Source organism: Peromyscus californicus, unplaced genomic scaffold (genome assembly GCF_007827085.1).
Source record: "Peromyscus californicus insignis strain IS unplaced genomic scaffold, ASM782708v3 Scaffold_3__1_contigs__length_106647218, whole genome shotgun sequence".
Classification (NCBI taxonomy): Eukaryota; Metazoa; Chordata; class Mammalia; order Rodentia; family Cricetidae; genus Peromyscus; species Peromyscus californicus.
In genome coordinates this window covers 69,961,759-69,985,859 of record NW_026294551.1, presented here as the reverse complement: position 1 = coordinate 69,985,859, position 24,101 = coordinate 69,961,759, and the positions used below count along the sequence as shown (strand labels likewise).

Below are 24,101 nucleotides of genomic sequence, written 5' to 3'. Positions count from 1 at the left end.
GCAGGCAATTGGGGGGGGCAACAAAAAACAAACACCCCCCCCCCACAGAGTGTGGCACTCAGGCAGAACGGAGAGAAAGGGAGAGCTCAGAAGAGGAGAGGAATAGAGTCCCCTTCCTCTGAACCTGCTTAATCCTCTCATGGGCTGAGAGTCAAGAATTTTGTCACAGATAACAAAACTCACTATTGAGATTGTGTAATAGAGACATTTCTTTTTTTAAATGAGTCTTTTTAGTTTGAGATTTTTTGTTTTTTTCTTGTTTTGAAACAGAGTCTCACTTTGTATCCCTGGCTGTCCTGGAACTCACTATGCAGATCAGGCTGATCTGAAACTCATAGGACCCTCATGCCTCTGCCTCCCGAGGGCTAGGAGGCACTTGGCAAGCCTTGGCACACAAGAGGGTTAAAACAGCAGTAATCATATTTAAGGCCTAATCGAATGTGATGTTTGAGTTTAATTTTATGACTCTCCCAGTTGTGACCTTGCAATTTTCTAAAAATCTCACCATGGAGATGGCAAACTTTATGATTAAAACACTTCTGAACTGTGACCTAGTATGGTAAGGGATTCCTCAGACTTCTGTGACCAATGGATTGTTGTTTTTTAGATTTTTATTTTATTTTTATTTATTTATTTTTTTGCCATTGAATGTTCTGCCTGCATGTATGTCTGTGCACTACATGACCACCTGGTGCCCATGGAGGCCAGAAAAGGGTGTCAGATTCCCTGGAACTGGAGTGACAGTTGTGAGCTGCCCTGTGGGTGTTTGAAACCAAACCTGAGTCTTCTGCAAAGAGCGGCAAGTGATCTTAATGGTTAAATCATTCCACAGCCCAGGTCTGTAGCTTTATCTTATCAGCCTTTATCCATATCCACAGCACCTCAGGAACCGGCCTAGGATCTGATTAACTAAAAGAAACAAAGTTCCTTAGAAACCTTTTAACAATGTATCTTCAGAGGCTGACAAGATTGTGTATGTGGCCACTGATAAAACACTTAAAAACTGGGCGTGGTGGGATACGATTGTAATCCTAGCACTTAGAGAACATAGAGGCAAAGAGGTTAGATGTTCAGGGCCAGCCTGGACTGTATTAGACTCTATTTCAAAGAAACAAAACCTTTTTCAATGAACTCACTAACTTGACTCTGAACTGACTCATCCTGAAATTCGCTTTGTTGGGCGGAGGAGGTGAAGGTGTGTCTCGTGTGCCCTAAATTGGCTTGAACTTACTCTGTACCTGAAAATAAATTCCTGATCCTTGCCAGGCAGTAGTGGTACATGCCTTTAATCCTAGCACTTGGGTGGCAGAGGCAGGTGGATCTCTGAATTGGAAGCCAGGCTGGTCTACAGAGTTCCAGGACATCGGGGGTGACACAGGGAAACCCTGTCTTGAAAAACCAATCAGCCAAACAAACAACCAACTCCTGATCTTTTTACCTCCACATCTGAGTGCTAAGATTGTAGGCATGTAATGCCACACTTGCAGAGGTTCTAGGGGTTTGTGGTCCTAGGGATTGGACCCAGAGCCGTGTGTGTGCTAAGCAAGAGCCTTCCCACTACACCCCACCCCAGACTACCCAAGCCTATTGGAACACAGTTGGTGCCACTTACAAACCCCAGCTACTGAACATGGAGCTGCAAGACTGGACATTTACCCTGCTGGGTTTGGGTTTTGCTTTGGTCTGATCTTTCCTCTCTTTTCCTATTCCCCACTTTTGGAATGTGAATGCTTTCTCCATGCCATTGTATAATGGAAGTATGTAACTTGCTTTTCATTTTACAGGAGCACCTAGGAAGACTGCCTTGAGTCTCAGATCTTTGATCAATGTTAGGACTGTTAAACCAAGCATAACAGTGCACATCTGCAACCCCAGCACAGAGGAGGCAAAGGCCATTCTCAGCTACACAGTGGGTTCTAGGCTCTCCTGAACCAGGTAAGACTCTGTCTCCCAAGGGTTGGGTGGGTATCATCACACCAGGCTGTGTTAATTTTTATTGTTAACTTGATTAGATTAAGAAATGCCCGGGACATTTTTGAGGTACTTTGGGTGTGTCTGTGTCTGGTGTTTCCAGAGATAATTAACTGAGGAACAAGAACCTTTCTCAGGTCTGGTAGTGGTGGCACAGATCTTTAATCCAGGCACTCAGGAGGCAGAGGCAGGGAGATCTCTGAGGCCAGGCTGGTTTACAGAGTGAGTTCCAGGACTGCCAAGAAAGAAATCTATCTCAAAAAATAAAAGATAAAAATTTAAAGACTCTAGGATTTATTTAATGTTTGTTTTTTGTTTTTTTTTTTGTTTGTTTTTTTTTTGTTTTTGTTTTTCGAGACAGGGTTTCTCTGTGTAGCTTTGTGCCTTTCCTGGAACTCGCTTTGGAGACCAGGCTGGCCTCGAACTCACAGAGATCCGCCTGGCTCTGCCTCCCGAGTGCTGGGATTAAAGGCGTGCGCCACCACCGCCCGGCTAATGTTTGTTTTTTGAGACAGGGTCTCACCATCTAGCTTTGACTGGCCTGGAGCTGGATATGCGTGTAGTTCTAGCTGACCTCAAACTCACATCGATACTCCTGCCTCTCCCTCCAGAATGCTGGGATTAAAAGTGTGTGCCACCAGGCCAGGCCTATTTAGTGTTTTTGAGACGTGGCCTAGAACTCAGTGTGTAGTTGAGATCGGACACCCCAAATTGTGAGATTACCAACTATGAAAACTTTAATTTAAAAATAACAAGTGAAACGTTTCAAGGTGTTAGTGATGGAGAATCTTCATGAGGTGCCATCAAATAAACAAAGCAAGTTAGGTGACCTGTGACACCAATGGCAGGATTGTATGTTTTTCAGATCAACACGGAGAGGCCACCTTTCTTGCAGTACCATTACTGGGTTCCAGGAGACCTTAAAACCTTGTCTATCTAATCACCGATCTCAATTAAATTAGGTCTTGTCCCGACTGGCAGAATGTTGAGCGGTGATGGAGTATTCAGAAAGGCTCTCTGTGTGTGTGTGTGTGTGTGTGTGTGTGTGTGTGTGTGTGTGTGTGTGTGTGTGTGTGTTCGTGTTCGCTCTCGCCTGTTGTGTCGACAGGGTTTTGTTAGCAGCTCAGACTGGCCCCGAGTCCACTAAGAAGCCCACAGAGGCCGAATTCGTGGCGATCCTGCTGGCCGCGGCCGCCCGAGTGCTCGAACTACATGCCTGCCACGACGCCAGGCTTCCCGATGGGTTTTTTTTCTTTTTTAGATGATGCCGGGGGCCCGGCTCATCCTCCCACACTAAAGTCACACGCAGCTTTGGACGACGTGCTGCGGACATCCACGTCATCCTTCCCTCCCTAGCCCTGCGGAGCGCTGCGGGACTCGGGCGGCCGGGGGCCCGGCCTTCACCTGAGCCCCAGAACCGGTCGACCCGGCTGCGCCCCGCCCCGCCCCGGGGTGCCACCCTAGCGGGCTGCGCAGGAGGGCGTGTGCCGGGAGCCGGGTTCGTTCGGTCGGTCGGCCGGCCGGCCTGACGCGGGCGCCGCTCCCGCAGAACCCGCTGCGGCCTGTCCCCTTAGGCCGCGGGGCCCAGGCGGGCGTCCCGCACGTCAGTCCGCACGTCAACTCCGCGGGCGACGCCGGGCGAGCCAGCAGGCGAGCAGGCAGCCCCCGCTCGGCCTGCGGGAGGGGCGCGGCCCGGTCACGTGACTCTCGCAGCCGCCCCGGCCCCGGTCACATGGGCCGCAGCCACTGCGTCAGTCACAGTGCGGGCTGCGGGAGTCGAGTCGTCGCCGCCGCCGCCGCCGCCGCCGCCCCCAGCGGACGGGGCGGGGATCTCGGTGCCAGGGCCCCCCGTCAGCCCGCCCCCGCCGCCGGCTCAGTCACCCGTCCCGGGCTCGGCCGGGCCGTCATGGAGCGGGGCGGAACCCCGGCGTCCTCCGAGTGAGGTGCGCCGCCGGCGCTCACCCGCGGCCTCGGGATCCGCCGCGGCCCCTCGCCCTTGGCAGCCGGTCGCCGCCTCCTGGGCGGGCCCGAATGCTCGTCCGGTGAAGGTGCAGGCCGGGCGCCGCCGCCGCCGCCACCGCCGCCGCCGCCGCGGTCGGGAGATGGTTCGGGCCTAGCGGAGCGGGGACTGGAGGTGAGAAGCCGCCTGACAGACTGACTGACTGACTGACGTCTGACTGAGGCGCGGCCGCGCCGCGAGGAAGGCGAGGCTCGGGCCGCGGACGCTCGCGGAGACCCTCGGGGCGGGGGGTGGGGGGGGGGGGGGGGGAGGGGAGGGGGGTGCGCGCTGGATCCTGCTTTGCGCGCTGTCTTCTCGTCCCACTTTCAGAAATACATTTCAAACAAGAAAAAAAAAATCAGTAAATAAAGGCCAACCCATTCCCAACCAACACTCTAGACGACCATCTTCTGGCCGTTCCTCCCCCTCCCCCCCCCCCCCCCCCCCCCGTCGTCCCTTCCTCCATTCCTCTCTCGGATTCGGTCGGCGGATTCATCCTTTGAAAAACTGATGCTTCATCCGACTCAAGTCATTCCTACTTAGAGAGAAAAATAGGCCCGGATTCTGGCTATCATCTCTCTACTAGTTCTCGCCTTCCTTCTCGCGATCCTGCGCACCTCCCCCCACCCCCGCTCCCCCATCTCCCCTCCACCGAAAGAAAAAAAAAAGAGGGGGGGGGCGGAATTTCCGTCCTTGATTGTCGATGGGGTTTGACTGAAAATTTGGGAACCTGGGTTAGGATAGGAGAAAACCTCCTTCCCAGTCGGAACGGGCCTGGTACCTGGCGATCGCGATGGCTGGGCTTTGCGTATTGGTGTTTAGGCCTCTCCTCCAGCTGCCTGTGCTCAGGGTTAATCTCGTAATTGACGTCAGTGCTTTGTTCCATCCACTTTGCTGTTGCTTCCACTCTTTGAGAACCGATCATGGGGTACAGGAGTCCAGGCTGTGTGTGGGGGGGTGCCCTTCTCAGCCATTTCATTCACAGATGACACCTTTACAGGGAGTCGAGAGCCCTGATCTGAAAATGGTTGTGAGTGAAGTTCGAACTAGGACGCAGAGTTCGATTCAGGGTTCTCCCGAGTTTCGTCAGTTGCAAGTCAGAATTCTGCTTTTTTTCTTCCCCGCTGAGATTTTAAACTGAAGCTAGCCCCCTTTCCAGTGCCGGGATCTAAGCCTTAGGTGCCCGTGAATAGGCTGTTTGTGTGACATTTAAAATGTGTGCTTTTTGTGGGCATGAGAGGGGAGGCTCAGATCGTGAAACGCTTCAAGCTTTGTTTCCATATTGATTCTCCGAAGCTTTACAAAATCTTTTGTTTTGACTTATCAAAGTCCTTTTAACTTTTCAAAATTGAAATGTTTATGAGATCCTTCTTAATTCGAGATTTGATGAGAAGCTGATGTGGTTCGAGAGATAGCCTAGAATCGTCATCTTTGGTCGTATACGCATAAAGAAGGGTTGGCGAGTGGCCCCTTGGTTTTTAACAAAGCTGGCTTCTTCAACTTCTTCAGGGTTATGTTCCTTATTCGTCACTACATTTCTCAGTCTCCAAACAAAAAGTCTCCGAAAGTTATTTTTAATTGTCTTTCATGATGAACTTCCTGAGAACCTAGAAGTAGTCTTTTTTAAAAGATTAATTGATACCAGCAGCTGTCATGTTGTGGTCATTTGCAGGCTGATTTTTGTTAGCTCAGTAGGAACAGTAGGTACATTTTACTTTAGGTAAAATTTTGCTTCATGTGGAGACAAGGTAGGGTGTCTTGAGAATAGCCGATAGCCAAATCATTACAGGTTGGTTGGGATGGGTTTGGCTGTGTGTGATTTGGACCAAGCTGGACAGTTTGGGGGGGGGGGGGTGTAAGGTGACTACGGTGCTTTGGTGAAGCTGTGTGGTTAATTCCTAAGAAGAGAATATTTTTATTTCAGATAATGTTCTACTTGTCAGAGTCTCACATTGAGATTTATGCATTCTCTTCTATATTCAAGTTACTGTATCCCTTTTGGGACAGTGAATCCACTTGCGGGGTGTACTTTTCTTAAAGGTCTATTGCATTGTCTTTAGAATGAGTACCATGTTTATTCTCTTTATCCTCTCCAATGTTTTATGCAATTAGATGGAATTTGATAGCATTTTGAAGTTGAAATTATTTATCTGTCTGATCTAAGATTTTACAGATAACCTAAAGTTATGTAAGCAAGTGAGCAGTATTTGAAAGGGGGAAAATGGGGATCAGCTTCAGAAAATGCTATAGAAGATGAAGACTACTAGACTTTATGGATCTTCCTTTTTTTGAGGGTGGTAAGGTAGAAGTCATGGTTTTATGTATACCTGATAGGAACAAAGAAAACAAGTATTTAACAGGTAATTTTTTTCTTTTTTGACTATCTACTGGCCTAGAATGGAGTAAAAAAATGTATGAAACCTTCCCCTTTCTTTGTAGTACCTTTCATAAAAAAAATCAAAGAAGGTTTTTTTGTTTTGTTTGTTTTTGAGGCAGGGTCTCACTTTATGTTTCTGACTGGATTGGAATTTGCTGTGTAGACCAGGCTGGACTTGAACTCATAGAGATCCACCTACCTCTGCCTCCCAAGTGCTGAGATTAAAGGTATGTGCCATTACACTTGGCTTCAAAGAGGTATATTCTTAAGTATTGAAGGCACAACCTGAACCCAGAAGCCTCAGATTGGTAGCTGTTTCCTTTGGCCTCCCAGATTGCCAGGGATTACAAGCATTCTCCACTATGCCTGGCTTCTGGGGTTTTTTTGTTTTGCTGTCTCTATTCCACATACATTCTAGATAAAAATCTTTGGTGCTTATTATAAAAGGTTTCACAGCTTTCTGTAACCCTTATATTTTTACTGTTTCCTTTTTCATTTCCCCTGATAAATTGAAACAATGATTCCATTTCTGGGAGGGTGTTTGCCTCTCTCAGTTATTGTGAAATACATTGTAGTTAAAGGTTCAAGACTGATTAGCTACATTTCCCTGTTGTTACTTTGTAACTTTCTCCTTTGTTTCAATACCCTACTCACTGTTTTAACTCTGTATCCATCTTGGTTATTTGAAGAAATGCGCTGTCTAGTACATGGATTAGCAATAATAAATATCCCTGTTATTTTTTTAAATAATTTTTTGGTTTTTTGAGACAGGGTTTCTCTGTGTAACAGTTCTGGCTGTCCTGGAACTCCTTTGTAGACCAGGCTGGCCTAGAACACTCAGAGATCCACCTGCCTCTGCTTCCTAAGTGTTGCTCGGACTAAAGGTGTACGCCACTGCCACCTGGCCAATATTCCTGTTGTTAATTCTTGCCTTATCAACCTGATCCGTTTTGTCTTGATATTAATTTTCACTGGAATTTCAGTGCTACTGACATACAGAGAGAGGAAGAGCTAAGCAAATATAGTACCACAATATTCTAGAGTATTTTAATGTTGGAATTACTTTTTATCTTATTTTTTAAGGTTTTTAAAAAATTTTGAGAGGGTCTCATGTAGTTGTCTTCAAACTGGTGCTGGCCTTGACTTAATTTCTCTCTCTCTCTCTCTCTCTCTCTCTCTCTCTCTCTTCCCTTGATTTCTCAAGACAGGTTTTCTCTAACCACCCTGTCTTTCTTTGAACTCACTCTGTAGACCAGACTGGCTTTGAACTCACAGAGATCCGCCTACCTCTGCCTCCCTAGTGCTGGGATTAAAGGACTGCGCCATCACTGCCCGGCTTGTTTGTTTTTCTGAGTATCACAAAAGTTTATTTAGCAAAAAGTTTCATAGGAAAATGTACACGACCCAATTCTACACCACAGTCAAACAGGCCTTTTGGGGAGGGATATGTACTCCTAGGCTGAACAGCCATTGTTGAAACTCTTTCCAAGGCTTCTAACATGATGATGCTGTTTCCTTGTATGACCACCATTCCAATGTTATTTTGTTGCCCACTAGTCACCATCTCAACACTCCTCAATTACAAGATTCATAAAGGGATCAAAACCCTATAGAAGTCCTTGTACATGTCTGCCACTATTTAACTTCAATGGTAATTTCTTGTCCATAAATTTCTTCAGTTTGGGAGAGTTCATGGCTACTTCAGTTTGAGAGTGGCTTTATGGCTGCCCCTTAGCGGACTTGGCATGATGAGTGAGTGGGTGGCCTGGTCTTAAATTTCCCATCCTCTTGCATCCATCTCTTAAATGCTGGGATTACTGTGGACTAGTATGTTTTAAGTTTTAAGATTTTTTTTTTGAGACAGAGTTTCTCTGTGTAGTTATCTTATTTTTAAATTTTTAAAAAAATTTTGAGAGGGTCTCCTGTAGTTGTCCTCAGGCTGGAGGTGTGACTGATGCTGGCCTTGAATTTCCTCTCCTCCTCCTCCTCCTCCTCCTCCTCCTCCTCCTCCTCCTTCTCCTCCTCCTTCTCCTCCTTCTTTCTCCAGACAGGGTTTCTCTGCATAGCCCTGGCTGTCCTGGACTTGCTGTGGACCAGGTTGGCTTCGAACTCACAGAGAACTCCTGCCTCTGCCTCCCAAGCACTATGATCAAAGGCGTGCACCATCACTGCTTGTCTTGTTTGTTTTTCTGAGCATAACAAAAGTTTATGACTTTCTTGCAAAATAGAGTGAATTCTTTGATTAGCCAAGTAAAGGTTTTCTGTTCTGTCAACTGAGAGGTTTTCCGTGTTTTTTTTTTTTTTTTCTTTTTGTCTTCTATTAACACTGAAAGGGTATCTGGAAAGTTTAGGTGAGGGCAGTTCTATGTTGTTTTAGTACAAGGGTCAACAAACTCTGGCCAGTAGACCCAGTGTAGCCTGTTGCCTGCTTTTGTGCAGCCTATGAGGTAAGAATGGCTTTTGTATTTTTATTTTGTTTTATATTTTTAAATAGTAGCAAAGAGTCAAAAGAATGTTATTTGGGAAGAGAATATTATAGGGAGCTCAAATGTCAGTATCCATAAATAAGATTGTATTGGAACGCAGTCAACCCAGTTGTTTATGTATTGTCTGTGGCTGAGTTTTGCTGCTCCGAGGACAGAATTGAGTAACTGACTCTATTGACTGCCAAACCTAACATACTGTCTTGCCCTAAAAAGTTTGATTCTTGCTTTAGCAGATCAAATGGACTTTAATGGATATATGGGTTTACTGTAGTGGCCTTTGGGAGTTTTGTTTTTAGGATATATTTGTATGTGTATACAGTATTGGGATACTGTATACACAAATAATATGCATCATGTAATGTAGTAGATATCTTACATAATATGTAGTATTGAATATGATGCTATCTTATATTGAATAGTGTATATAATATTATAACTACATAACATAATAGGCATTACTACACCACATACCATATAGAACAAGTAGGGGCTGGGCATTGTCTTAGCTGTCCACTGTATTCTTAGGGTAGAGTCATACTGCACATGTCTGCTTTTAGTACAGCTCTGCTTGGGGATGAAATCCAGAAAAACTGAAGTTGAGATGAGGCTAGAAGATGGTCAGATCGTAATGTTCAACTCATCTCCAAATTCTACTCTTTTCTTTATCCTGAGGAATTCCACAACTGTCATCACTTTTTCCTATAAATTGTCCCTCATCCCTCTGTTTCACACTCACATCTGACTGGCATCCAAGATTCTACTTAACATCTTTGAATCTGACCCCTATTCAAGGTTAGGTTAAGTCTTTGTTTCTTAATACTCTTTTCTGTTTTTGTTTTTGTTTTTGTTTTGATTTTTCGAGACAGGGTTTCTCTGTGTAGCTTTGCGCCTTTCCTGGATCTCGCTCTGTAGCCCAGGCTGGCCTCGAACTCACAGAGATCCGCCTGGCTCTGCCTCCCGAGTGCTGGGATTAAAGGCGTGCGCCACCACCGCCCGGCTTCTTTTCTGTTTTTAAAAGTTTATTTTTAGCTGGGCAGTGGTGACGCACCTCTTTGATCCTCTTGGGAGGCAGAGGCAGGCGGAATTGTGTGAGTTCAAGGCTAGCCTGGTCTACAAAGTGAGTTCCAGGGCTTCCAGGGCAACCAGGTTAGTTGCACAAAGAAATTCTGTCACAAAAACCAAAATTTTTACATGTTTGTATTAGCATTTCATCTAAGGCTTATTGAGCATGAATGAGTTTTATAAAACTTTGAAGGAAGACTTACAGCCTTATGCTCTTTGGGGCTTTTTAAAACATGTTTAGATTTTGTTCTTTATTGTGTTTGTGCTGTTTCACTAATGGTTTTGTAAGTGGTTTCAGCTGGGAAAGATGTTGGGTAAAATTGGATTATGATGTGTTATTTATTGAAGTAGGACAAGTCTAAAGGATCCCTGGCATAGCAGTTAGTGACATGTTTGTTTGTTTGTTTGTTTGTTTGTTTTCCGAGACAGGGTTTCTCTGTAGTTTTGGTGCCTGTCCTGGATCTCGCTCTATAGCCCAGGCTGGCCTCGAACTCACTGAGATCCGCCTGGCTCTGCCTCCCGAGTGCTGGGATCAAAGGTGTACGCCACCACCGCCCGGCTTAGTGACATGTTTTTGATATATGTGGTGTAGGTCTTCTTTGTAGTTGATATAAACTTGAAACAATTTGTTTCTACATAGTGTTTGTTACAAACTTTAGAAGTGACACTGGAGACACAGTCAGGCCCTTAATCTTAAATGAACAAAGTGGAGTGCCACAATTCACAGGTGAAGGAAGCTCTTTAATAAATTAGTGTTTAAGAACGGCCAGTTTGCCAGGCATGGTGGTGCATGCCTATCCAGTGGATGGAGTCAGAAGGATTAGCAATTTAAGGCCAGTTTGAGCTACGTGAAACTGTCTCAAAAGAACAAAAAACAGCCGGGCAGTGGTGGCACATGCCTTTGATCCCAGCACTCGGGAGGCAGCGCCAGGCAGATCTCTGTGAGTTCAAGGCCAGCCTGGTCTACAGAGCGAGATCCAGAAAAGCAAAGCTACACAGAGAAACCCTGTCTCGAAAAAACAAACAAACAAACAAAAAAAGAAAAACAGACCAAGAATTACCAGCTAAAGCTGGGTGTGGCGGTGTAAGCCTATGATTCCAGCACATTGAGAGGCTAAAGTAAACTTGAGGTCATCTAGACAAGCAAGACTGTCACAGCACCACAGTAAACAACCTTAGAAGCTGATATGGCATCATAAGATTGGATTCCCATGAACTAGTTTATAAAGGCTTACAGTTGTTATTATTATATTTCCGAGACAGGGTTTCTCTGTAACAGCCCTGTCTTTCCTTGAACTCACTTTGTAGACCAGGCTGGCCTTGAACTCACAGAGATCTGCCTGCTTCTGCCTTTGGAGTGCTGGGATTAACGACGGTATACGCTACCATGCCTGGCTAAGGCTTACAATTATTAAACTTGTTTAATTTAACATTTATGCATTTTATATATTAGTATTATTGAAATCAAATTACAAAGGTATGGAACCTAGGGCTGGGAATGTGGCTCAATGATAGATCACTTTCCTATCCCAAACCAAGCACTGCAAAATAATAAAAGTAAAATTTAAGGCTGGGTGTAGTGGTACATACCCTTCATCACAGCATTCAGGAGGCAGAGCCAGGTGGATTTGTTAGTTCAAGGCCAGCCTGGTCTACAAAGTGAATTCTAGGACATCCAAGGCTAAAGACCCTGTCTCAAAAATTAAAAAACAAAAGGAACAACAAATCAGTCCTAAAGGTACATATTTCCATACTTAAATGTCAGTCTAGCTTTTTTTTTTGTGTGTGAAACATCATTTGTTACATTGTTACTTTAAACTTGGATTTGATTTGAGTTTTACAGTTATATAAGCTGTAATGATGAATTTATGGCTATTTGAATGTGTATACTATTTTAAAAATCATTGAAGTCATTACTTAGACTCTGGATATTTCATGTGCACTGAAATAGTATCTATCTGTAAGATTTGAGAGACAAACTTACAGGTCAGTTCAGGTCCTGAATGTTGTCATTCATGTATTTGTTTTGCACCTCTGCTCCCCAAACTTATTTGCCAACTACACATGGTCCACATCCTTTCCCGAGGTATGCCTTTCCTCCCTCTTCTTTATGGCTGTTGCTCAGGTTCTTTGCCTACAACTCATATAACCCTCTTCTCTCTTTTTTTTTTTTTTTTTTAAGATTTATTTATTTATTATGTATACAGTATTCTGCCTGCATGTGTCCCTGCAGGCCAGAAGAGGGCACCAGATCTCATTACAGATGGTTGTGAGCCACCATGTGGTTGCTGGGAATTGAACTCAGGACCTCTGGAAGAGCAGCCAGTGCTCTTAACCACTGAGCCATCTCTCCAGCCCATATAACCCTCTTCTTTCCTCCTGCCTCTAGTTAGGTAAACTGCAACAAAATCTTAAAGATGAAAGGTATTTTTAGTTTTTAAATCGTTAATCTAGTATAGTGTATGGCCTAGTATATACACTAAGTAGTCATTGAATGAAGTATGGGATTAACACTAGTTTATATTTTCAGGTCTAGGGCTGGGGATGTAGCTGAGTTGGTAGAGTGCTTAGCTATCACTCCAGCAGCACACAAACCAGGCTGGGTGGTGAATGTCTGTAATCCTAGCACTCCCACAATTTGAGAGGTGAAGGCAGGAGGATCAGAAATTCAAGGTCATCCTTAACTACAAATCTAGTTTGAAGCCAGCTTGGACTACTTAAGACCCTATTTCAAACAAACAATCCACATCTATCAATCTATGTATGTATGTGTGTATGCATGCATATATATGTGTATATATATTCAGGTACCCTGAAGAGGCAGCATTTATTTGTATTTGGTGAATATTTGAGAACATGGTTTTATTTTACATGGTTGTTGCTTTTTTCTTTCGTTTCCTTTTTTGAGACAGGATCTGTCTACATAGCTCTAGCTTTCCTGGAACTCACTATAGAGGCCAGACTGAGATTAAAGACATGTACCACCACGCCCAGCAAGCATGAGGGAGTTGAATAAAAGTAAAAATTTATCATTTGTGTCCTTTTTTTTTTAAACATAGCGTAGGCTGGTTTTGAACTTTTAGTTGATTGTCCTGTCTCTGCTTCCTGAGTGTTAGGATTCCAAGTGTGTGCCATCATACCTAGTTGTACATGTAATCTTTTTGTGTGTGTATAGACGTTGGTTTTCTATTAGGTGTGAACTTTGAGAACAGTTGCCTTAAAAACAAAGTTTGCAGAGTGTTATTGTTAATGCTTTTATTGGATAATAACAATTATAAGAAAAGGATTTACCCTCTCACTTTTATCAAATATAGCCCAGCTCTTAGGAAATGGGAAGTTATCTGTGGATAGAAAAGAAGAGTGACATGGTATTCTTTTTTTTTTTTTTTTTTTAATGAACTGGAGAGAGACAGCCCAATAGTCTTTTTTCCCTTGGAAATGGGACAGTTGTGAGCTGCCATGTGGGTGCTGGGAATTGAACCCGGGTCTACCAGAAGAGCAGCCACTGCTCCCAACCACTGAGCCATCTCTCCAGCCCGACATGATATTCTTAAACCCAGCCTTTAGTGGTACTCCTGACATACTTTGCCTTGAGGCAGTAACACTCCAGTTGTAACCTTTATAAAAATCACAGTTTGTTTGAATTTCTGTATGCTAGTCACTGAGTTAAGCGTTGGAGGGAAGAAAGTAGAAATTAAAATAACAGCAATGTTACTTGTTCTCCAAAGCTTGTGATATGGGAGTGGATTCCTACTAAGGAAATGGAGTACTAGTAAATACTGTACTGTAACTGTAATGGAAATGCTAAGTGCCAAATGAAATACAAAGAAATGCATTGGGAATTAAGTGATTTTAGTGACACAGAAGTCTTGGAAGGTTCTTAAAGGAAGTAGGTTTGTGGTGGATATATTAGAAACTGGCAGAATGAAGGACATTCATCTGGGTAAAGGGAAAAGTCTGGCCAGGTGGTGGTGGTGCACGCCTTTAATCCCAGCACTAAGGAGGCAGAGGCAGGCAGATCTCTGAGTTTGAGGTCTACAGAGTTCCAAGACAGCCAGGGCTACACAGAGAAACCCTGTCTTGACTCTCGCCTCCCCCCCCCCCCCCAAAAAAAAAGAGAATAATCTGAGTACAGACATAGATCTGAATGTATGTAGGTTATTTTCAAACTCATAAACTTTTGTTTTGTTTTTGTTTTTGTTTTTCGAGACAGAGTTTCATGGTGTAGCCCTGGCTGTCCTGGACCTCCCTCTGTAGACCAGGCTGGGCTTGGCCTGGTATAGATCCTCTGGCTCTGCCTCTGGGAGTGCTGGGATTAAAGGTATGAACCATTACCACCTGGCTGACTTTCTTGATGTGAGCCAAGATCTCACTATATAGCCCTAGCTGGTTTAGAACTTGATCCTCCTGCTTTTACCTCCCAAGGAACTACAGGTATATATGTGTTACAGAAGTCTCAAATGAGACAATTTTTTGTTTTGTTTTGGCTTATGTCCTTTTGAGACAAAATCCTTCTATGTAGCCCTTGCTGTACTGGAGTTCTCTGTATAAACCAGGCTGGCCTTGAACTCATTGAGTTTTGCTTGCTCTGCCTTTCCAGTGATCAGATTGAAGGTGTGTACCAACATGATGCATTACCCTGACCTTTTAAAAAAGAAAAATATATTTAAATGCTGATGGGTAAAATTAAAAGGGTTCATTATTGAGAAAGAAGTTTAAGTTGCTTCAGAGATGGCAGGAACTGGTGAAGATCCAGAAGATAGCAAATTGGGGGAGATTGTTCTTTGATAGGAAGAACTATATTTTTCCCTTTGTAATCGGGAGGAAAGAAGAGAATAGGTTCAGAGAATTGATAGCTAGGTGATAAGAAGTTAAAGTTTTAATTTTTTTTTTCAAGATAAAGGTTTCTCTATGTAGACCTGGCCTTCCTGGAAATGGTTCTGTAGACCAGGCTAGCCTGGAGCTTAGAGATCTGCCTGCCTCTGCCTCCTGAGTGCTGGGATTAAAGGTGTTCAACACCACACCTGGCCCCTGTCTTTTATTTTTAATATTCTGTTTCTTAATGGGATACTTTTTGAAATAGGAAAGAGAAAGACTACAACTTTTAGGAAGCTTTGAGAACCTGGTTGAGAATTATTTATGAGACAGGATAATAGACATTTGAGGTGACCCATAGAAATTTGATTAAGAGCTAGGCATGGTGGTATAAATCTGTTTTCCCAGCACTTGAGAAGTGGAGTCAAGAGGATCAGGATTTCAAGGTCATCATGAGCTCCATAGCCATTTTGAGCACAGCCTGGACTTCATGAGTTCTTGACTTTTTTTTCTGTGGGGGCGGGGGGAGAAAGAAAGAAAGAAAAAGAAAAGAAAGTTACTTTTGATTAAGAAAATAAAAATGACAGGCTAAGGAGATAACTCAGTGAGAAAAGTTCACCAGGATTGGGGAAGGAGGAGAGGAGCAGATCTCTGGAGCTCCTCTGTTCAGTGAGAGATCCTGGCTCAAAAAAATAAGGTGAAAGTGCTTGAGGAAGATACCCAAAATTGACCTCTGACCTCCACAAGCACACAGGCATATATTCCCACAAAGAAGTACAACACATGTAACAGCAAAAATGCTATGGAATCCTTATCTTTGTTCTTATAATTTTTACTGCATTTTACATCTGAAGATGAGAGACTAGTGGGACAGCTCAGTTGTGGATTCTTTGCTTAGTTAGCATGACTGAAGCACTAGGTTAGATCCCTGGCACTGAGGAAATAAAACGATAAACTCCATCTTCTCCGAACTGCCTTTTGGACAAGAGCCCTTCTGTATAAAACGCTGTCTTGGGACCTGATGTTTTGTTAGTTTGGCTTTGATCTCCAGGTGTGCAGTCTTTGTTTCCTTCCCTGGTAGGAAGCGACCTCTTCACAAGTTCTCCTGGGTAGAAAAATCCTGCAAATGAGGCCAAGAGGGGTTTCTGAGTCCATGAGGCTTTGTGCTTTAACGTAGGGCGGTGTGGTGAAGTTAAAGTGGAGTAGCTATTGTTTGAAATTAATTGAAATATCAGCTCAAGTCTCATTTTGACTTTTGGAGTTTAAACCATCAATAATCTGGTAGTTAAATCGTCCTCGTTTTAGTAGGAATATTGTTATAAGGTGGTAATGAGGGTAGAGGCATAACAGATTCTGAGTTTTACTTGAAAGGGGCATGTTAAATAACATTTTATTTGTTTGTTTGTTTGTTTATTTATTTATTTATTATTTATGTTGAGGCAGGGTCTCTCTATATAACCCCAGCTGTCCTGGAACTATGTTTGCTAAACTCACAGAGCTCCACCTGCTTCTGCCTCCCAAGTGCTGGAATTAAGCTGTTACCACCCTGCCTTGCCCAGGATATTTTATTTTAAACTATTGAAAAAATTTAACTTAAAAATTTTTTAAATTGTAAAATTAATGTCATTATTTATTAAAAAAGATTATTTCTGATTCATTGGGAATGAATATTTTGAATTTTATTTTTACTGTATGCTTCTTGGGTTATTTTCAGTTGAAAAATTATTTTGGGGGCTACAGTGATAGGTCAGGGGTTAAGAGCACTGGCTACTCTTCCAGAGGACCCAGGTTTAGTTCCCAGCACCCACATGGCATCTCTCAACCATCTGTAATTCTAGTTCCAGGGGATCCAATGCCCTCATCTGCTGTACATGCATCCTTCATGCATGTGGGCACATAAGCTCACACAACCATAAACATATACACATAAAAATATAAGTAATTTTGAAAATTTATTCTCTGGTAGTTTCATACATGTACACAAAGTATTTGGATCATATTTACCCCTGTTGGATTTTTCTTAATTATGGCAAAACACACATAGCATAAAATTTTATTATTTTAGTCATTTTATGTATACATAAATTCATGGTATATTACAGTATTGTGCAACCACCAACACTATCCTTTTCTAGAACTTTTTCATCATCCCAAACAAAAATTTTGACAGACTATAAAATGGTGTTTTCCTGAGGCTGGAGAGATGACACTGACTACTTTTCCAGAGGACTCAGATTCAATTCCCAGCACCCACATGGCAGCTAACAACTGTCTGTAACTCTAAGATCTGACACCCTCACACAGACATACCTGCAGGCAAAACACCAGTGAACATAAGATAAAAATAGATAATTTTTTTTAATGGCATTTTCCCATTGTTCTTCCCTCTAGTCTTCTGGTTTCTATGAATTTGTTCATTCTGGGTATCTCATTAATTGCAATTATATAATATGTGACCTTCAGAGTCTGGCTTATTTCACATAGCCTAATGTTTTCAGAGATCATCTTTGTTGTAGTATGTAGCAGAATTTCATTTACTTTCATGGCTGAAGAGCATTTCATTATATTTATATACCATGGTTTGCTTGTCCATTAGTCTGCTGATGAACACCTTGCTTCCATCTTTGGACTGTTGTGAATGATGATTCTATAAATGTTGGTGTTCAAGGATCTGAGTTCCTACTTTTCATTTTTTAGAGTGTATACCTAGAAGTAAAATTACTGCATCATTTGGTAATTCTCTTGTAAATGGACAGTTCTCTCCCGCTTGCCAGTTTTTAAATTTTTAAAAAATCTATTTATTTTTATGTGTATGAGTGTTTTGCCTGCATGTATGTATATGTACCACAATGTGTGCCTCATGTCTGTGGAGGTGAGGAGAGGGATTGGATCTTGTGGACTTGGAGTTAGGACTGGTTGTGATCTATCATATGAGTTCTGAGACCTGAACCTGGGTCCTCTGCAAGAGCAGTTAAGTGCTCTTAACCATTGAGGTATCTTTCTTACCTCCCATATTAAAGTTTTGTTTTTTGTTTTTTAGATTCTATTTACTTTTATGTGTTGGCCTGAATGTATGTGCATCATGTGTATGCATTGCCTGCAGAGGCAAGAAAAGGGATTGGATCCCCTGGGACTGAATTTACAGACAGTTGTGAGCTGCCATGTGGGTGCTGGGAATTGAACCTGGGTCCTCTGGAAGATCAGTTAGTGCTTTTAATGGTTGAGCCATCTCTTCAGACCTATGCTAAAGGTTTTGAGGGATCTCTCAAGATTTTTTTTCCATAGTGGCTGCTCCATTTGTGTGTTCGCACAGCAGTACACAAGGAACACTAGTTCCTCTATATCTTTATCAACACTGTGGTGATTTGAATAAGAATGGTCCCCATAGGCTCACATATTTAAATGTTTGGTCCCCAGTTAGTGGAACTGTTTGGAAAGGATCAGGATGTATGGCCTTATTGGAGGAGTTGTGTCACTGTGGGCAGTCTGAGGATTCAAATGCCCAAGCCATTTCCAATTAGCACTCTGCCTCCGACTTGTGGATAGAGACATAAGCTCTCAGCCTCTTCCTCAGCCTGAGCCTGCGTTCCTGCTGCCATGCTTCCCATCTGATGGACTCTAACCTTCTGGAACCATGAACTCATAAATGCTTTCTTTTGTAAGTTTTCTTGGTAATGGTGTCTCTTCACAGCATTAGAGAAGTGACTAAGACACATAACTGTTTTCTGTTTTTATTTTTTTTAAAAAAGTCCTGAGCTGGATTACATCATGTCCAGTTTAAATTCTTTTTCTTTTTTTAAATTAAAAAAAATTTTATGTATGTACATGTGTACCTGAGTGTGTGTATTTAAGTTCACTACATGTGTGCAGTGCCTACAGAGGCCAGAAGAGGGCATCATAGTCCCTGGAACTGGAGTTATGGGGGCTGTGAGCTGTCAGATGTGTGTGCTGGGAACTTAACTCTGTTCCCTGCAAGAGTAGTAAGTACTCTTAACTACTAAACCATCTTTCCAGCCTCAAATCCTTTCTTTATTTTTTTATTTTTTATTTTCTTGGTTTTTCAAGACAGGATTTCTCTGTGTAGTTTGGGTGCCTATCCTAGATCTCGCTCTGTAGACCAGGCTGGGTGAACTCACAGAGATCTGCCTGGCTCTGCCTCCTGAGTTCTGGGATTAAAGACGTGAACCACCACTGCCCGGCAAATCCTTTCTTTTTTAAAGTTGATGTTTACTGAACCTCACAAGTTTTGGTATGTTTTGTTTTTGTTTCCATTAGCTTATAGGATTTCCTTATTTCCCTTGAACTTTCTTTTCTTTTTCTTTTTGTATTTCAATGCAGGGTTTCTCTGTGTAGCCCTGGCTGTCCTGGAACTCTGTACACTAGCCTGGCCTTGAACTCAGAGATCCACCTGCTTCTGCCTCTCAAATGCTGGGATTAAAGGCATGTGCTAGGAATGTGTATTCTTTTGTTGAAGTGTTGTTTAGTAACCATTAGATCCAGTTGGTTTATATGAATTATATAAAATCCTGGGAGATTGTAATATATGTTCTCTTTATGACTTTTATTTCTTGAATAGCGTTAGAATATTTCAGTGATATAAGACCAGAGTTGTTTCTGATAGTTTTAAGTTTAAGTGGAAGGGTTTGGGAAACTGAATGACTTTCAGATGTTCATTGTCCTAAAACCTATCATCAGTAAGATGAGGACAGAGGAAGAGGTGACAAATGATAGAACCAAGGATTCTCTTTTAAGATGATAATAATTCCTTTCTTTACAAAGAAGAACAGGTGGTTTTTTCCCTTCATGGTTTTTGAATTATAATGCTGTTTAATGTATAACATTAAGTCTTTTTTATGTTTTCTGAACTTTTAGGGTTTTTGTTTTTGGTGATGGGGATGAAATTCCAAGCTTAAACATGATGAACATGCACTCTAATTATGATTTCCATCCCAGGCTCATCTTTCAGGATTTGAATTTAGGACATTGGGAGTTAATATGCCCCTTAGGCTCTAAATAGCTTGGTATTTTGGCAGTACCATAATTCAAGAAGCCTAACCGACTTGATTGTTAATACAATAACATCTATTAATTTGTCCAAATGTGCTAAAAGATGTTTTCTTTGGTTTTATCCTTCAAATGCTTTTGATGTTCATTAGAGGAAGATTCAAACAATTTGTACCATTCTATAGAGTGCTAGGCACTAGGGAAACTAGATAAACTACAACAGTATATCTTTTTTCTTTCTTTTTTTTTTTTTAAATGGCTTTTTAAGACAGGGTTTCTCTGTGTAGCCCTGGCTGTCCTGGAACTCCCTCTGTAGACCAGGCTGTCCTCAAACTCATAGATCCACCTGCCTCTGCCTCCCGAGTGCTGGGATTAAAGGTGTGCGCCACCACTGCCCGACTTCACAACAGTATTTCTGTGTACTGCAGTAGGTTATATATTAGCTACACTAGACTATTATACACATAAGAAACAACAAGCCATTAGGGCGATGGCTCAGAGGGGTAAATAGCACTTACTGCCAAGCTTGACACTTGAAGATTAGTCTCTGGAACCCACACAGTAGGAGGGAACTGACTCCCATAAATTGTACTCTAACCTCCACACATATGCCATAACATACATGTGCACTAGAACTCAAGAGCATGCAGAGAGAGAGAGAGAGAGAGAGAGAGAGAGAGAGAGAGAGAGAGAGAGAGAGAGAGAGAAATGTAAAATATCTTGTATTTAAAAAGAAACGACTTGTGGTACTTCATACCTCTAATTGCAGCGCTTGGGAGGCAGAGGTAGGTAGATCTCTGAGTTCAAGGCCAGCCTGGTCTACGGAGTGAGTTTGAAGCCCCTTGGGTCTACAAAGCAAGTTCCAGGACAGCCAGAACTGTTACACAGAGAAACTCTCTCTCAAAAAGCCAAAAAAAGAAAAAGAAAAAAAAAAAGACAGAAGGAAAAAAAAAAAAAGAAACAACTTGTCACTTCTCTTTTTCTCCAACTAAGATCCTACTGTCATGATGGGTTGCTGCCCCACCCGGTATACTGGTATTGTAAGAACAAGCTGTAGCTGGTGGTGGTGGGGCACGACTTTAATCCTAGCACTTGGGAGGCAGAGGAGGGGAATCTCTGAGTTCGAAGACAGCCTGGTCTACAGAACGAGTTCCAGGACAGCCAGGGATACACAGGGAAACCCTGTCTCAAAAAACCAAAAACAACAACAAAACACACACAACACACACACAACAAAACAACAAGCTGTACCCAGAGTTTGACTTCTATGAGAGTGTCCTTGATGCTAAGATCTGCATCTTGAACTTGAGGCAGAAGAAGGCAAAAGTTGGTGAATTCCCACTTTATGGCCATGTGTCAGATGAGCAACTCTCTTCTCAAGCCCTGGAGGCTGCTGGCATTTGTGCCAACAAATACATGGGAAAGAGTTGTGGCAAAGATGACTTTCATCTTCCAGTGAGGCTCCACACTTTCTGTGTCATCCAAATCAACTAGATGTTATCCTCCTGTGCTGGGGCTGATAGACTCCGGACAGGTATGTGTAGTGCCTTTGTGAAGCCCCAGGGCACAGTGACCAGGGGTTCACATTGATCAGGTCATCATATCCACTCATACCAAGCTGCAAAATAAGGAACATGTGATTGAGGCTCTGAGTAGAGCTAGGTTCAAGTTCCTTGGCTGCCAGAAGATCCACATCCCACAAAAGTGGGGCTTCAAGCTTAATGTAGATGAGGTTGAAGACCTGGTTGCTGAGAAGCAGCTCATTCCTGATGTCTGTGGGGTCAAATACATCCCCATTTGTGGTCCCCTGGATAAGTGGTGAGCCCTGCCTTCCTGGGAGCCCTCATGTTCAGTCATAAATCTCACATTTAGTCTGGGAAAAAAAACATTTCAAACACTTAGAGTCTCTATCTCTCTGTCCATTATTGTTTGTGAATGTTTTGTCTGTGTATATATATGTACACTGTGTGCATGTTTGTTGCCTGGGGAGACCAAAAGAGGGTGCCAGATCCCCTGAGCTGAAGTTAAGAACATTTGTGAAACATTATGTGGGAACCTTGGACTTCTGTAAGAACAGCAAGTGTTCTTAACCATAGAGCCTTCTCTTCAGTCCCAAGAATGTACGGGTTTTACTGCTTATCTTAAATAATAAGTGTTTCCTGATCTGATTGACTTCTGTTTTCTTTTTTGAGATAGGGTTTCTCTGTGTAACCTTGGCTGTCCTGGTGCTCTGTAGACTAGGCTGGCCTTGAACTCAGAGATCTGCCTGCTTCTATCTCCGAGTGCTGGAATTAAAGGTGTACACTACTACTGCCCAGCTTTACTTTTGTGTCCTTATTTGTTTTAAAATAGGTTCCACAGATATATACTAATTTCCCTCTTTGGTTGGTCTGTCTCTGTGTCACTGTTTGTCTCTCTTTCTTTCTTCCTCTTTTAAAACATAACCAAGATAGAGGTTTACTCTCTATTCAACTTCAGGGAAAGGAGCAGCAGAGGCCCTGATACCACTTACTTAACATTTTATAGCTTCTTTTATAATTGTCTATTTAGACAAAAATCTCTGCTGTTATAGATAAATAAGCCATTCCTCTTGGTTTATTCTAGTGACAATATAATACTATCATGATTGCAGAAATAACATTCCTATTTGTCCCTTTGACCCCAAATACTTTTTCCTTTTTAATGCAGTTTTTAGTTACACTTACTAACACATGCTAATTTTAGATTCTATCACTGAAAGCCTCAGTTTGCCATTTATTGAGGCATTAGTTGAAATATTAATGTATTTAGCGCAGAAATGTCATTTTTTAGGGAACCTAGAACAACAGCAAAGCTGAGGTCAAACTGCAATCACGATGGACATCAAGGAAGCTGTGTTTGGGACAAAAAGAAATCAAGATAAGGTAGATGCAAAGTAGAGAAAAGAGCTGGACATGGGGTCTGGGTGGTAGATAGGAATGGGTTATATGCCACCAATGGTATGCCAGCTAGCACTGTGAAGAGGAAATACTGAAAAATGGGTTTAAATAGTCCTTTCCCTCTGAATGTACAAATTTTAACTGATTTTCAGGTAGCAGAGTACTTGAAAAATTGTCATGTTTGGGACAGCAGAGTAGAAGAATGCTTGCCTAGAATTTATGAGGCTCTGTGTTCAATTCCCAGAACTTAAAAAAAAAATGAGGTTGTTTTGGTGGAGTAGTGGTTTCTCATATTCTAGATAGTGTTTTCTTTATGGGTGGCTGTGGAAGATGATAATGCTGTTAGTTGCTAAAACCAGTGCCAGAATCCAGCTTCAGCACAAATGCTTGGTAACTATCCAGAAGTTGAAAGAAGTTGAAATCTCCATTTGGAGTGTTACATTGACAGTCAGTACAGAATATGACATTTTTATTTTTGTGATGTAAAAATTGTACTTCTTCTCATAGCAACATGAACCGTGAAGACCGGAATGTGCTGCGCATGAAAGAACGGGAAAGGCGGAATCAGGAAATTCAGCAGGGTGAAGACGCCTTCCCACCTAGCTCTCCTCTGTTTGCTGAGCCATATAAAGTTGTAAGTTATCTTTTCTGAATGTTTTTTCACCTCACTTACATGACATTTGTGCTTTTAGGGATTGTCTTTTTTAAAGATTTGTTTTTGAAAGTACTTTTATGATGCTCACACTGTCAGGTCTTTACAGAGGCCAGAAGATGATGTCCGGTGCCCTGCAGCTGGAGTTACAGGCAGCTTTGAGCCATCCGACATGGGGGCTGGGAACCAAACTCAGTTCTTCTGGAAGAGCAGGACATGCATGCTTTTAACCACTGAGCCACTCCTTTAGCCCATTGCATGCCTTTAATTGAAGCATTCTGGGAGGTGGAAGCAGGCTCTGAGTTCAAGGCTAGGCAGGACTACATCCCTGTCTCAAAAGAATATTTTTTTGTCAGTGAGTCTACATTACCTACTGTTTGCTAGGTAGTCTGTATTCTTTGGTAATAACATCGGTCAAAAATGACTTTCACAGATGCTGTTTTTCCATTTCTTGCCATTTGTTTATTTAGTAAGTTTTATTGACTATTAGTTTGTCAATTGTTTCTTATGTATGTTTATCTGTTTCTGTTATCATAGATTAAATTCTGACATCTCTTCTAATGTATTTAATCATTGTCAGTTACACTGGAGCACGTTGTTGGAGGCATTCAGTAAATTGAATAAGTGGTTGAAGAGATGGCTCAGCAGTTAAGAGCATCTGTTGCTCTTGTAGGAGACCAGGTTCAATTACCAGTACCCACATGAGGTTCATAACCATGTGTAACTCCAGTTTTAGGGCACCTTGCCCTCTTACGACCTCTGCAGACAGCAAGCACACATGTGGTTGTACACACATACCTATAGACAAAACACTTTC

At 42.5% G+C, this 24,101-nt stretch overlaps 1 protein-coding gene and 2 pseudogenes across 3 annotated transcripts in view; 2 read left to right on the top strand and 1 right to left on the bottom strand.

The window, feature by feature from the left end:
- Positions 1–3,740: 3,740 nt before the first annotated feature.
- Positions 3,741–24,101, top strand: part of Aff4 (ALF transcription elongation factor 4) — a 75,464-nt gene continuing 55,103 nt past the window's right edge. For 2 of the 3 annotated variants that reach the window (XM_052757849.1, XM_052757847.1), the window contains exons 1-2: positions 3,741–4,105; positions 23,140–23,266. In XM_052757849.1, coding sequence (XP_052613809.1) covers positions 23,144–23,266 — 123 coding nt within the window. In that variant the 5' untranslated portion in view covers positions 3,741–4,105; positions 23,140–23,143. Of the gene's footprint in view, positions 4,106–22,595; positions 22,618–23,139; positions 23,267–24,101 lie in introns of those variants that run through there. The other variant, XM_052757848.1, reaches the window with a different exon arrangement.
- LOC128122348 (small nuclear ribonucleoprotein G-like) lies at positions 4,638–10,763 on the bottom strand (annotated as a pseudogene).
- On the top strand, positions 20,722–22,472 carry LOC128122601 (60S ribosomal protein L10-like; annotated as a pseudogene).